Consider the following 13,786-nt stretch of genomic DNA (forward strand, 5'->3'; position numbering starts at 1 on the left):
AAAATGTAACTCATTGGTAGAACAAAATTACAACACGCATAGTGTTATTATTTGACACATAAAAGTTAACTTTTTGCCCTTTAAAGTGTTAGCTACTTTCACCTATCAGTGTTATTTTTTAACACTTAAAAGTGTTATTTCCTTTCATTTTTTGGTATTAAATTTTCACAGTTTTGTTGTCACTTTTAACCATAAAGTGTTATTTTCATTCCATTTTGTGTATATATATATATATATATATATATATATATATATATATATATATATATATATATATATTTTGTTTTTTTTGTTTTACAGTTTTAGTGTTACTACTTGTCAAGTTTGCATTTTCCAACCCAAATGTGGAACCCAGTAGAACTTGAACCTAGTACCTTGCACTTGGGGGGCAACAACACAAAACAATTATTTCTTGTAGGTCTAGTTCCCGCACGACTCATGGTAAATGATTAAAGAGAGAAAAGAGCCCGGATTGGATGTATAAGGGAACTCAGCCTGGAGTCAAAGAGTTTGACTCGCTAAAATAACACCACCTGTAGAGCTTTTTCTTCACTTTGAGTGTTCAAATAATACCCATATCAACACCCAGTAACTCAAAAGAATTAACACTAGATTTTTAACTCAATTTAACACTACAGAATTTGTTGTGTATATTTTCTTTCCCGTCTGCAGCCTCCTGACTGCAACTACTGACATGCATTGCTTTTGTTTCTGTAAATCTCTGCAAGCATTTACATTTTCAAATGATGACTTCTACAACAGTCCTAGGAAATGCCAACTTCCCATTTCTGGTGAGCTATTTTTAGTACAGTCCCACTTTTTACACTTGTCCTTAAACGTCACATTTAATGATACAGAACAAAGAGTTTTTTGTTTTTTTTGGGCCATCCATTGTCTGTCTGGTTATCCTTGGCTATCCTTGTTGTAATGCATATACAGTATTCACAATTCATTTTATTTGTTTTGGTATTTAATACCATGTTTGGCAGTAATCCATTTAAAATGGGTTAGAATTTAGCAAGAGAAGGTAAACTATCACAAACATTTCAAGCTTTTCATCAGTGTTGGGTTCTATTTTTTGAAGAAGCCCCCCCCCCCCCCCGCCCCCCCGCATGTCGTGTTTATTGGCCTGTATATTTGGAGTTTATACTCTTGTGTTTAAATATTTTTTTGTCATTCAGTGGGGAACATGAAAAAGCAATGCTGGCATGAGGAAAGTTATTTGCATAATAACTTACAAATATGCAGTATTTATCTTTATTACAGTCCTCGTGTAAGGCCACATGATTTTCATTGCATGTTTTTTTTTCTCCTCATAGCTTTGTCAGCAGCGGCAGCTTGACTGAATAATGACGGTAATCAACCTCTCATTATAGAAACAGTGTTTTGAAAAATTATCCATTACATCATGTAGATGCAAGAAGTCTGGCTTGATTAAACTTTGGACCTCATTTCAGAGTGGTAGTTTACAATGGAATCCATCAAATCTAATAATTATTTAAAATGTTGCCAATTTTAAACAGACACTGTATTGTCTCAGCACAGCAACTGCATCTTTGGCTATGTATTTGTATTTCTGTGTTCTCTATAAACTTGAACATAAGATTGTGTACTATTATTTTGAAAACAAATAAATGGGAGGCACTTTTATCCACAGTGATACTTAATTTTTTACTCCAAAGAGAAATTTTAATGGCTAGTAGAAAAGCAAATAATATAAGTCTTATATTATTTTTATATTAATTCTGTTTGACAGAGCAGAGGATACATTTTGTGTTCCCTTAGTGTGTTACATGTTCAACAAAAATGTGTTACCTTTTCATTAGCATAATGTCATCTTTGCACTAACAGTAATGTCATCAGAATCTTTATTATGTCATCTCAAAGAGAGTTCAAGGAAGCATACATAAACATGGGTTTTGGTTTACATACACAAGTGAAGTAACTGTACGTTCATGGATATATATATAGCTAAGAAAAGATGAGCAAAGATCAAGTAAGTGATTGGCCGGCTGGTGATGTACTCGCTTGACGAATGAGCTCTATGTCAAAAGTGAAACCGTGGGCCTACCTCCAATATCACTAGTAAATATCTGGATACACATTCATACTGTTTACAGTATACAGTTAATAAAGTATGTCAGTTGATTATGGACATTTGAATTTGGCTTCATGCCGGTTGATTTTGGACCTATAGTTACCATGATAACCATCTTGTTTATGTTACATAAATGCCTATTTATGCATTAAGCAGTTGAGAAGTTAATCAGGGCTAATTTTAGCACCGCGACTTGTTCTGTGCTCATCCAAGGTCCCTAACGACGGCACAGTTGTCCAATTGTTGGATGAGTTTGGTGTGGAAGAACTTTAATTGAGTCCCAGAATCCCACAGCTTCAGTCTTTTTTTTCTTTGTTTTTTGGCATTTTCAATTCTTGTGCACGTGCAATACTCAAATGTCCATACAGTGTAGTATTTTTCACAAGCCTGCTTCAATTAATTTTTGAGTAAAAATTACAATAGCCTTTTAAAACTCTTTCTTTTAATAGTGTCGATCTAAGCAAGTAAAAATGAAGTGATGACGTAAGACTGCGACTGCAAATATTAATTCTAACCATTGTTGTTGGTGATGTGTTTTCACAATGGACCCTCATGATCAAAGGCAGCTGCCAAGTCATACAAAACAAACAAGAAAAAGGTAAGTCGCATGCAATGCAAATTGCTCTAATTCGTGATATAATGTGGTTCATGGCACAACTAATATTTTAAGCCATCGACAATGATGAAAAATGTGTAGAATTACAATGTGATAATATGGAACTCTTTTCAGGAGGAGGATGATCCGGGGAAACTTGTTAAGCCTGCGGATCAATTGGACCTCACTGAGGCTGTAAGAGTGACGCAAATGATCATTTTATCAATTGTAAAACCAAATCTAGTCAAGTCAAGTCTTGCATTTACTGTATGTTCTTGGTTTGTTTTTCAACCAACAGGAGCTGAAAGAGGAAATAACAAGGACTCTGATGGCAAAAAATCCACATGCCCCACACAATATTGCCCACTACAAATTTGATGTAAGCCAGGCTCTTGTGACTTTTTCTGTCATTAAAGGGAAAGCCAATCCAAAAGTTCTCTTGACAATAATATTCAATAATGTTCCATGCAGCCCTACTATTATAAACATTTGCGGAATATGAATTACACAGCCAAATCCCCACATTTGTATCCATCTCAGGGGGCGGCCATTTTGGCACTTACTGTTGACTGAAAATGACATCACCGTTGCTTAGGTTTTCTGAAGATGCCCCGACCAAGTCCTGAGCACCTGTGATATCATTTTTTGGTAGACAGCAAGTGGCAAAATGACCGCCCCCAGAGATGGAGAAAAACAAGTACATTTTTAACTCATATTTCACAAACATAATATTATTCACTACCAGAATGCCATTTTTGGCTAGCGGGCCTACATAGGACCTATTATGAAGATTTCATCATCATCACGGCTTTGTTGTTTTTTGCAGGATGGTGCTTACAAGCTGACCACCGAGGTAAATCACATGGCTGTTCACTTCGTCTTGGAGGGTTGTCTCGAACATCAAGACTTTGATGATAGTCAAAGTGTGACAGCCACTGAGGAACTCACTGAAGATGGTTACTGAAACTATTAACCTTTTTTATTAACAGGAAATTCTCAACTCCAATATTTTGTTATTATGACTATTGGCACAGCTAGGTTATTGGTGTACTTTAAACTCTACGTTGTCTGGTGCCACCATCAATATATGTAATGAAACTCTATAAGAAGCATAGCAAAGATCATAAGATGTATTCAATGATTTGATCTTTTTGCAGCAACAGGAGAGGAGGGAGAAGAATCTGAAGAGGTAAGGTGTGATGTAATTTGGTTGACCTGAAATACTAGCTAGCACTTGTTCTTGTTGGGTTGTAGCAGTTAAGTGTCTTAAATTCACATTCCATCTCTCAATAACTTCCTCTAGTCTGTTCTGTCAACAGTAGTACCGTTGTTGATTTTCCCTACAGGAAGGATCTGGTGATGGCGAAGGCGAAGGCGAGGGCGTTGAGGAAGAGGAGCCCGTAGAAGAGGAGGCCCCAAACCAAGAGCCGAAATGTACAAATCAGTTCAACTTCATTGAAAGGGCCTCTCAAACACTCAATAATCAATTGCAGGTAGGAAGGCTAACATTTTAGTAACACCCTATTTTCCAACATTATGACAGTCATAGAACTTTTCAAACCTTGTTGCAGATAAAAGTATTGTTTGCAGAATTACACACGTTGGTGAACTTTTATGCCTGCAATGTTACACTTGCTGTAACTAAAAACAGAAGACTGCATATTCCCATAGTTGAACTATTTAGCGGATGTCAGAAAGATTAGGACACGGCTGTGGAGCTATTTTCTGAAAGGTGCGGAAGAAGGTCTAATCTGTGCAAAATGGTTACTACTATTAAACTGTCTTGGATGCCTCCAAACAGGAGGGCAGCTCTGCCTAGACCACGTGACAATGTATGACCTGATGGTCTTAATTGGTTTCAATTGAGTTCCATTATTATTTTCCTGCAGGGCAGAAGTTGCCAAACTATTCCTCCTCCACGCTGCAACTACTACGCAACTGCTTGTCAGGTAAAACATTTCTCTGACCCTTTTAATTTCAAAATGTTTCCTTACAGCTAAGTAATTTGTACTAGAGGGTTATAGGGTAATGGATTTTTACTCCCGTCCCATCCTACTCCCACAGTAAAAAAAATCCTTGCCCATCCCAGTCCTGGTTCATAGAAAAAAGAAAGAAAATTCTGTCCCGTTCTGCTCCTGTTCAGAATGACTCTTGTACTGGAATTCACCTACATAAAAAATAAATAAATAAATAAATAAAATAAAATAAAATAAAAAAACGCATCAGGCTAAGCATTTTTTTGTCCTTTTTATCATGTCACGTCCCAACCCTGTGATTAAAAGAAAAGTTGACTTCCATTCCGTGGGAATCTTGTAGCAATCCTGTCGGATTCCTGAAAAAATGTGAGCGTCTAGTTTGTACATGCTCACTTTGGAATATTGCATTGACTCCTATTTTGACTTTTCAGTGGAACATCTATGATGCTTTCATGGTGGAGCTGCGGAAAAGAGAGCAACAGAAAGATAAAGATAGTGACAAAAACAAAAAGATGATGCTCATTGAGACTCCGGTTAGTCACACTGTGCCTTGCACCTAATCTGTCAAGTGGTCAGCTGCAAGTTTTCTTAAATTTAAGACTTCTCTAACTAAAATAAATAAATAAAAACAAAACAATGTAATCAGGACCTTTCTGGTTATTTGTCCACTTTTGTCTGTCTTTTATATCTGCAGAGTGATGATATCACCCAAGTATCCAAATCAGCCAAGCTGTTAGAACGGATGGTCAATCAGAACACGTATAATGAAGTATCACAAGGTGTTCAATGTTTATTCTTTATCTACGGATGCCACCATGCATTGTAGATACATCTGTAATATTGCACACAGATACTACATTTTCCTCTCATCTTGAATTTCCTTTCAGATTTCAAATACTTTGAGGATGCGGCTGATGAATTTAGGGAGCAGGAGGGTACTGTTCTGCCCCTGTGGAAGTTCCAGTATAACAAAGCCAAAATGATGTGCGTCACTGCTCTCCGCTGGTCAGTTTGGTCAACAACAAATTAACACTCACTTTAAGAGAGATGACCAACGCAAGAAAACTAATCAATGCACCTTATTCCATAGGAATTTCATGTATCCAGATTTTTTTGGTGTGGGATTGGGATCATGTAAGTCAAAAAGAAATATTTACATTATAGGGGAAGTCAACCCAAAATTTGTCTTTACAATAATATGTTGTATGCACCCCCACCATTCTGATTGATATAAATTTAGCAGTAAAATCCGCACGCTTTTGACATCTCTGCGGGCGGCCATTTTGCCACTTGCTGTTGTCATGAAAACGATATCACAGTATTGGCTCGGGAAAGGACCAATCACGGCTGAGCTGCTTTATGAGTTTGGTCATGTGACATTCGGAAGCTAAACCGTGATTGGTCGTTACCTGAGCCCTGAGCAACTGATGTGCCCCCAGAGATGATATTTTGCTGCTTAATTCATGTTCCACATAATCAGGGTTGGGAGGGTTACTTTTAAAATGTAATCCATTACAGTTTCAAGTTACCTGCTAAAAAATTTAGTAACGTAATCCAAGTACCATAATATTAAAGTAATGTAACTGGATTACTTTTGGATTACTCCAATATTGAGTATGCTCTTGAAGACAAAATAAAAATAAATATCAACACAATATATATTCTATGCAATGTGCCCCTGCTATTTGCGGGAGATACGGACCCGTAAATAGCAAAAATCCTTGTGTAATTAAAAAGCATGTAGGCTATTGATTGATTGAAGGCCATATGCTGTTTTCGAACGGTCACTGAAAGCAACCACACCTCACAATTTGATAGACGGACGGACGGACAGACAGACAGACAGACAGACAGACAGACAGACAGACAGACATCCAATGAGGATGACGATTTGTGACATCAACTGCAAAATGAACTTTTATCCCAGTCACAAGATTAGCCGTGTATATGTTGTGTATGATGTTTAAATAGTGAATTGGTGGAAGATTTGTTTGGAAGGTGTAACTCACATTATGGTTGTAGGCTAGCGGGCTAGCTAGCAAGAAGCTACAGCGCGTAGCATGCCGCTGGACTCTCAGCTCAAACTTTTGCTCAGAGTAAGTTCCAGTGAATACCGGTCGCCATTTCCTCCTCCCGTCCGTGAAGCTTTTTCAAACTGTCCGCGTGTGGAGGACACGACTAGTCAGTTCGTTCGTCCCCATCTCCCCGGTATGTAGCAAAGGACCCACTCGCGCGGGCGCTCTCTCGCTCTGTCCTTCTCTCTCTCTCTCTCTCTCGCCCTCTTTCGCCCTCTTTCGCACTCTCTCATCATATAAATTTTAATCCCTCGAAGTAATCCCCATTTTTAATAAATGTACCTGTAATCTGATTAGATGTTTTTCCTGTAACTGTAATGGAATACAGTTAAAAAAAAATTGTCAATCTGATTACCTAACGGCGGTACATGTATTCCGTTACTTCCCAAGCCTGCACATAATGCAATATAATCAGAATACTGTTTTTAGACTAGTGGGTTATCACAGAACATATTACTGTAAAGAAAACTTTTGGGTTGACTTCCACTTTCAAAAATAATGAGTCTTGTTATAATTAACTCCTATCGAATTCAATGACAGATGACTTCAGCAAACAAGGCCACGGGATGCTTCTCTTCTACACACTGAAGAACTCTACCTACCCCGAGTACATCTTCCCTACAGGTTCTGGCGTCATGAGTCTCGACATCCATAAGCGACATTCATACCTGGTGGCTGTTGGTTTCTATGATGGCTGTGTGTGTGTGTACAACTTGAAAAACAAGGGACAGGACCCTCAGTACAAGAGCACTGTGAACAATGGCAAACACACTGACCCTGTCTGGCAGGTGAGGGAGATGAGCATCAGGAGTCTAATTGATCCATCCGCAGCTGTTCCAAAACATTGAGTAACTCATAAAAAGTTTGGTGTATTTCTTCTAACAGTATTTACACTGTTTTTCCTTCAGGTACGCTGGCAGAATGACAATAGCCTCAATTTTTATTCTGTGTCTTCTGATGGCCGAGTTGTGTCATGGACCCTCATGAAGGTTCGTTAAACTCTATTTGATCAACCGATATGTGTGTTGTTTGATATATGCGCTTTAAATTCTCATACAAATTCAGATCCTTGTTATTTAATCTGTGTCTGCACTCTGGATGTACATTTAAATCTTCAGAACGAGCTGGGCTTCACAGATGCTATGAGGCTTGCACTGGATTATACTGTATCTGATGGGCCAGAGGGTATTCAGGATCTCACCAATGGTGAGTTTTCACTTTTTTTGCGGCCTCTGTTTACTAAACATTGCTTATATAACAGCTTTTCTTCACAGAATGCTTCAGGTTTGTTAGCCAGGCCAATTACTGCCACTGTGCACTGCTCATGTAAGGCCTGTGTATTTCTCGTCTCCAGCTAGCGGCACATCCTTTGACTTTCACCCACAGATTGACGATGTCTACATAGTTGGCACTCAGGAAGGGAAAATACACAAGGTATGCTGGAAGGCGTTCATTCCAGCGTCCAAGATTTGGCTGTCAATGAACTGTCAGATGCTTGAAATACAGCAGCTGTGCCCACAAGCCATAATGTTGATTTGGTCTTGAGAGTGTGCGCTTTAATTGTCACTGCAGTCAGAACTGTAATCCTACAGTGGAATAAAATAACTACAATACTCAACTTTAAATAAGTCTTCAAGAATGCATTTTAAGTCTAAAAATAAGTTTTGGCCATGTTTTTCCCATTCATTTCTAGTGTCATTTTCAGTATTTTTTAGATAGATTTTGTGCTGCTGTGTATCCGATGGATTGGCAAGAAGTCAGTCGATGACAATAACAATCAGCAAATGACATAAAAATCAGTCATATATAACTTTCAAACTGTCAAACACACATTCCTACCAATTGTGTTGCTTTTTATGGCTTTTCATACCACAAGGAATATCAATGGATTTGTACAGCTAAAACAAAAATAAACAAAAAATAATCAGTATTCAACAGAACATTTGCTGTCATTCTCTAGTGCTCCAAGAATTACTCAAGCCAGTATCTAAGGACATATGAAGCCCACAACATGGCAGTGGATATGGTGAGGTGGAATCCTTATCACTCAAAGGTTTTCATCTCTTGCAGCTCGGATTGGACTGTCAAGATCTGGGACCAGGATTATAGGTAAAATGAATCATGGATGACGACAAAACTGTGGAGGCATGCAACATTATATTTTGACCATTAAATAACTATAAATAGGGATAATTCTGATTCTTTGGTCCTTTTGAACAAACAATTTTTATATTTTTTGAAAATCAACTTCTACATATGACTTTTGATCTGTGTTATATTTGATACAGCCGGTCACAAGACTTTAAATTTGTACATTTACAACTGTCAAAAATATAATAATAAATAGACATCAAACATATCAGTATTTCCAAAAATCAGAAAGAACATTTCCCACTATTAATAAGTATAGGTGTCTCTCCTTTCTCAATTGGGGCGATCTTGCAAGGTTGCTGGAAAAGCCATCAGGGTTATAGGGTTACAAGTTTACCTTCTTCTCATGACATAAGATAGTTCCTTTTTTTTTTTTAATAACATTTAATTCAATTTCTTTTCATTTGAAATGAAAGTTGCAATTATCTTGTGTGACAAACATTTTGGGGTATTCTTGATATGGATTTTTTTTTTTTTTGCGTCTCATAAAAATGTTACTCCCATTCCTCGCACCTCCATTTTTTTCGGTCTCCTTTTGGACACACCAGCAATATGTTAACTAGCAATAAGTCTGGCATAGCTCAAGTGGTAGAGTGGCTGTCTTCCATGCTAAAAATTGTGGGATCATTCCTTAACCCATGAGTGTTTTTTGTTGTTGTTGTTTTTAGTATTTTACTCTCTTCCAACTAGTGTAAAGTTTACTGTGTTTAGAGTGGGACCGAATATGGTCTTTTTTTAGAGTAAAATGTACTGTTTGAAATTTGCTGTGTAATTTCAAAATGTTTGGGGTTTTAGCTTTGGATTGCACTGTTCTAGTTAAGAGAGAGATCCATAACGGTTCCATTTATTTTTAGATTTGTTTTCATGCAAATCACTGATATTCTATCCTTTTCCAGCACTCCAATGTTCACATTTGAGCTCAATGCACCGGTTGCCGATGTGGTCTGGGCGCCGTACTCCTCTACTGTCTTTGCTGCTGTCACTACAGACGGTTTGGTAAGACACATTTTAAACTAATGCTTTGTGAAGAGTTTGCTTAGTCTGATCACTATATTTGCACACATTGTACAGTATGGCTGGGTTCAAGATATAGAAAATGGATGGAATGATAGAAGTACTACTCTCTACAAAGTACTATACATTCTTTATTTGCGGCTTGGTCGTCACAGACAGTGGAAACACTAGTAGACCAGTTACAGCCGTCTCTTAGTGGGTTGAATTTATTGCATGAGGGCATCTGACACACCTACACGTACAGAACATGAACATGTAGACAAGAGTGCTTAGTCACAGAATTACTTGAAATGGCTCCCAGACCACACATAAGAGTGTAGAACAAATTTAGCGGTATGCAAATTCTAAACGTAAACGTCATGGTACTTAAATGCACAATATGCATGTTGTTTGTTTGTTCAGCAGCACACTAAATGCTCTGATATTTTTTTCAGGTTCATGTTTTTGACCTCGTCATCAACAAGTATCAGGCTATCTGCCAGCAGCCGGTGGTGAATAAAAAGAAATCTAAGCTGACTCACATTGAGTTCAACCCTGCCAATCCCGTCGTCATAGTGGGTGATGACAGAGGCTTTGTCATCAGCCTCAAACTGTCCCCTAATCTCCGGAAGAAACCAAAGGTAAACGTTCAAGAACACCATAGAACCACATTATTTATTTATTTTGGTCATTGTTGTAGCTTGCCTAATTGTGTATGCATGTGTGTGTGTTTATGCATATGTAGGGGAAAAAAGGTCGGGATTTGGTTGAGGGTCCTGAGGCAGAAGTAGCCAAGATGGAGAAGCTACTCAGTCTGCTGAGAGACCTTGATCAAAGAATGTCTGTTAAATAACCACTTAAAGTACAATAAAGTATTTTACATGAAAACAATTTGTACATTTTTTTTATACAGAATATTCCTCAGTTCTCCCCAATGGTATAAAATGTAACTTCCGTGGTACATTGTACAGTAGACAGGCAAAATGTGAACAAGTGCATTATAGATCAGTAAATGAAATGACCTTTCAAAATTCCATTAGACTGCATATTGTGAGATTATCAATTGGTTGTAGGCATTGGTCATGTCCGCCTTTCTACCATTGACTATGTACTTCAATGCCTTTTACTTGGAACTGATAACTGTACCGCCTACAGCAAATACCTTCAAGCCTTGCATATTTAAGGTAGGACCCAGTATGACCTCCGAATACAGTGGGAAGATAGGCAAACCGACATCAATGTTTTAAAGGAAGCCAACATGGGCAGCATCACCACAACTGTCATTTGGCATCTGCTATGACGGACAGGCCACTTCATATGCATGCCAAATAACAGCCGCACAAAACACATTTTGTAAGACTACCTGAAGGAAGGTCAGTACACCCAAGAGGGAAAGCAGAAAATGTAGATGTGGCGGCCATACTGGACCTCGCTAAAGGTAGGAGCCAGGAAATGATGTTGGCTTTAACGCTGATTCTTGTTAAAACGATACTTGTGCAAAGTGGAATTCAGCGCCCAATGATGCCAAATACGTATTCAATAGATTGCACGTCACACTTTTGACGAAAGCCTATCTGCACTGTTCTGGTCACCTAAATCCTAAATTACATTATTCGATTAAATTATTAAATTATCATTTAAGATGTCTGAGATAAACACATTTTTCTCATCAATAACTATACAATTTATCCTGCTTAAAACAGATATACGTTCATTCAGTGTGGCTCAAAGGTTTGTGAACCCTGCAGGCATGGTCAGATTTTTTGTATAAAATTTTAAAATAACCTTATTAAATGTTTAGTCACACCCCAATCTACAATGCTGACATTGAAAAGAATGGACTTGAACAAAAATAATGATAATATTGTCATTCATTCTTGAACAAACGTTGAAAAACTCAGATCTCAAGGGTGCAAAAGTATGTGAACCTCTCTTAATCAGACATTGCACCTCCTTTTGCAATGAGATCTTCATCCAAACACTTTCTTTAGTGACTTATCAGTCTTTCACATCTACGTTAGGGGATTTTTGCCACTCTTCCTTGCAAAATGCAGCCAGTTGAGAGAGGTTGGATGGGCGGCTAGCATAAACTGCCCGCTTCAGGTCCCGCCACAGTATTTTGAAAGGATTTAAGTCAGGATTTTAACTGAGCACATCCAGAACATGAATCTTGTTGTTCTTCAGCCATTTCTTGGTTGTATTGCTGGAATGCTTTGGATTGTTGTCATGTTGTATGATCCATCGCCGACTAGGCTGTAACTTCACAAAGGACGCCTTCAGGTTATGTTCTAGGATTTCACAATGTTCCTCTGAATTCATGATTCCCTGGATTATGTGGAGTTGTCCAGGTCCTGAGGATGAAAAGCCAGCCCAGAACTTAAAATTCTTACCCCCGCATACTGTAGGGTGAAGGTTCTTTTGCTGGTATGCAGTGTTGACTTTTCACCAAACATGACTGTTTTAGTTGTAACCAAACAGTTCAATTTTGCACTCATCTGTCCACAGAAGGGACTTCCAAAAAGCTTCAGTGTTGTCCAGGTACTCTCTGGCAAAGTTGAGATGGGCAGCTTTGATCTTTTTTGTGAGCAGAGGCTTCTACCTAGCAAGCCTTTCATAAAGGCCTTGTCGATTGACTTTTCTACTGATTGTTGAAGCTTGCACATTTGTCCCAGATGCAGCAAAAGAGGTCTGCAAATCCCTCAATGTGACGCACAGGTTGGTTTTCACCTGAATTATCATTTGTCTTGAGGTTCTTGCTGATATTTTAGAAGGTCATCCACTTCTAGGCTGGATTGTCTTAATTTTGACTGTTCTCTAGTTGCAGATGATCTGCTTCCCAGTGGAATGACGAAGCAAATTTTTTTTAGATGACTTTATAGCTTTCCCCAGACAGATGTGCTGTCACTACCCACTTCCTGAGGTCCCCTGAGATTTCTCTTCCTCTCAGCACGACTGACCTGTATGGGTTCACCTGGGTAAGACTATAGTAACGTGGCTTTGTCTCTGTTTCAGTCAGTGATGCACAATTTCTTTGCTAAACCTCTCTCATTTCATTGGTCCATTTCAGTGGTTAGTTTAGCTACCAATTTATCCTACCTGATCCTACTTGACTGCTTGTTTTAAGCAATGCAGCTCAGGGTTCACTTACTTTTACACCTACATGACTTGACCAGAACCTATCTTTAATTAAGTTTTGATTACACAATTGATTAAAAAAAAAAGAACAATGCATTGAAATGCTAAACCTACACTTGTTATTTCATATAAAATGTAATGGTTCAGACGAACAACGAAATCACATTGAAACAATTAGAAAATTCAAATTGCTCAAGAGGTTCACAAACTTTTGAGCAGCACTGTATATTTTGAAGTATTTTTTCTAATTATATTATTTTTCATGATTTCTGGTCTACTGCACTCTATTGACAAGTTGCAACTGTTGCAAAAAATTTTGTTGGACATTTTTTAGTGGGTGTGTGTGTGCGTGCGTGCGTACGCGCGCGCGCGTGTGTGTGTGCAAATACAACCAATATTCTTTTTCGGGAGTATTTACAGTAGTATAATGTTTATATACATGAAATGTAGTTTTGTTTAAATGTTCATTTAGGGAGAATATGCAATGCAGTGGTTTTCATGGCTATGGGAGTTATGCAAGCTACCAGTAGAGGGCAGTGGCTCACAGTATCGGAAAGGTAGACCCAAGAGCAGAGTGAAAGGGGGTTTCAAAAACACAGTGCTATGTTGCCTACTAGTATGCTGTGGCATTAAGTTCATTTTATGCTGACCATTCCCATCTAATACTGCAATATTAATTTTTGACCCAGTTAAGGTCAGTGTTTGTGACTCTTAATAACATTGACACTGAGTAAAAAGAAGGTTCCAAGATGAAAACCAATGC

At 38.1% G+C, this 13,786-nt stretch overlaps 1 protein-coding gene across 1 annotated transcript; it reads left to right on the forward strand.

The window, feature by feature from the left end:
* Nucleotides 1-1,921: 1,921 nt before the first annotated feature.
* Nucleotides 1,922-10,776, forward strand: LOC147166781 (dynein axonemal intermediate chain 1-like). Its single transcript, XM_086087666.1, has 20 exons — nt 1,922-1,996; nt 2,661-2,696; nt 2,829-2,888; nt 2,992-3,072; nt 3,520-3,649; nt 3,851-3,882; nt 4,040-4,186; nt 4,583-4,642; nt 5,101-5,202; nt 5,364-5,448; nt 5,557-5,674; nt 5,760-5,803; nt 7,285-7,532; nt 7,653-7,733; nt 7,863-7,950; nt 8,099-8,178; nt 8,705-8,853; nt 9,792-9,891; nt 10,344-10,529; nt 10,634-10,776. The coding sequence occupies exons 1-20, from the start codon at nt 1,982-1,984 to the stop codon at nt 10,739-10,741; spliced, it is 1,950 nt and encodes a 649-aa protein (XP_085943792.1). The 5' UTR covers nt 1,922-1,981; the 3' UTR covers nt 10,742-10,776.
* Nucleotides 10,777-13,786: the final 3,010 nt, after the last annotated feature.

The sequence above is a fragment of the Leptonotus elevatus genome, chromosome 10 (assembly GCF_054856555.1).
Source record: "Leptonotus elevatus isolate MCC_2025b chromosome 10, RoL_Lele_1.0, whole genome shotgun sequence".
NCBI classification, from domain to species: Eukaryota; Metazoa; Chordata; class Actinopteri; order Syngnathiformes; family Syngnathidae; genus Leptonotus; species Leptonotus elevatus.